At 45.1% G+C, this 1,757-nt stretch overlaps 1 protein-coding gene across 1 annotated transcript in view; it reads right to left on the bottom strand.

Annotated features, from left to right (window-relative positions):
• LOC101848167 (gephyrin) overlaps window positions 1-1,757 on the bottom strand; it is a gene marked incomplete in the record, with an annotated part of 115,956 nt that overhangs the window by 42,917 nt on the left and 71,282 nt on the right. Inside the window, 2 exon segments of the mRNA XM_005090760.2 lie at window positions 450-571; window positions 1,536-1,689. Of these exon segments, the coding sequence (XP_005090817.2) occupies window positions 450-571; window positions 1,536-1,689 (276 nt within the window).

Here is a 1,757-nt window from a genome sequence, read left to right as displayed (position 1 = left end):
ACACACACACAATACACACACACAACACACACACACACACACACACACACACACACACACACACACACACACACCGCGCGCGCGCGCGCGCGCAAATCACCCACAAAGCATCACATACCGGTAAACAAACACCTACAACGTCACAATAACAATAATGACAGAATAATGTGGCACTTTTATAGCGCTCAACCCCGAATAAAGTGCACATGCTCTGAGCGCTGTACAATACAATAGCAACATAAAATAAACAGTACATTGTGTTCTGACCAAAAGAAAATCTCTAAATACTTATCTCACTGATATTTTGATTTTTTTTAGTAGAGGTTTTACAGCTCTCGCAACTGCATAATGTCATATGACCGCTAGAAGACTAGAGTGTTACAAGAGAGTAACAAACATTGATTTGTCTCTTTTTTTCTAAAAGATGTAAAAACAAAATAGTCACCTACGTGTCTTTGGCAATGCCGAGGTCGAGCGAAGGCACCCCGTACTCCTTGAGCTGAGACAGTAGAGTGGTGCGGTTACTGTCCCTGATCGAGCCCTCTCTCAGGGGCGTGTCCGGGTCCACAAGCTGGAACACATAGACACACATAAACCACCACAAGTTGCAATTTTCAGTTTGGTAAACGTCGTGCGGAGCACAAAACTGCCTACGGTCATACGAGCGGGCCCACGGGTTTCAAATATAACTTCTCTTTTACCCAACCAACCCTTTTTTCCTTAAAAAAAACCCAAAACACTTCAGATTGCTTGAGACAAGGGTTTGTGTGCTTACACATACATTATATATATAGATAATATATAAAATGTGTGTAATCCTGTGAGAGTGTGTGTGTGTTTGTGTTAGTGTGTGTATGTGCATACGAGTGAGTGTACATATTTTTGTGTGAGCGTATGCGTGCGCGCATGTGTGTTTGTAAGCAAGTGTGTGTGTGTGTGTTTGTGTGTGTGTGTGTGTTTTGTTTTTTTGTTGTTGTTTTTTTTTTTTTTGGGGGGGGGGGGGTTGTGTGTGTGTGTGCTTGTAAGCGGGCAGTGCGTGCGTGTCTGTCCTTGAGTTTGTCTACAATAGTCCCATACAATCAACTATAACCTACTTCTAGTAAGTTTTTTTCCTGCACAACGCTTCCAGAGAAAGGCAAAAAGATAGAAGGCGATAGACGCTTTACTGCCGCAAGGTAATTCCTGTGTGAGACGAAATTTTAATCGAATATCTCGCGGTCTCTCTTCTGGGAAGTTGCACCCCTCTCATCCAGGACTGGGGCTGACAGGTAGGGTCAAAACTCACCTCCTAAATGAACTAAATTGTGTCATTGGGGGAAATAAAAACAACCACATAATCCTGTCCACCCAGTAGTAATGGGTACCTGACTTCGAGTAGGGGAAGTAAAGGCGGCGTGGAAAGGACCTGGCCACCCTACCATAATATGGCCCAGGAAGATGTCTCACTAACAAGGCAATCCCAAATATCCGGATCGGATGCGGAAACAATTTTACGTTACATATATTTTTACTTTCAAAGACCCAACTGACCGTACCTCGTTCCCGGTGGACATCACCCCCACCACAGGCATCCGGTAGCAAGGGACACTGGTTACTCCCACAGTAGCCAACAGGCCCAGTTCCGCAGGCCCCAAGCGCTGGCCTTCACACAGGATTTCTTGCCCCTTTTCTATGTCGGAGCCCACGGTTCTGAAACGGAAAAAGATGATAGGTAGGTAGGAGGGTGGGTAGGTAGGTAGGTATTCACACACACACAC

This window comes from Aplysia californica, unplaced genomic scaffold (assembly GCF_000002075.1).
Source record: "Aplysia californica isolate F4 #8 unplaced genomic scaffold, AplCal3.0 scaffold00021, whole genome shotgun sequence".
In the NCBI taxonomy this organism is placed as follows: domain Eukaryota; kingdom Metazoa; phylum Mollusca; class Gastropoda; order Aplysiida; family Aplysiidae; genus Aplysia; species Aplysia californica.
The sequence above is the reverse complement of the archived record's forward strand: the minus strand, read 5'-3'. Positions and strand labels throughout refer to the sequence as shown.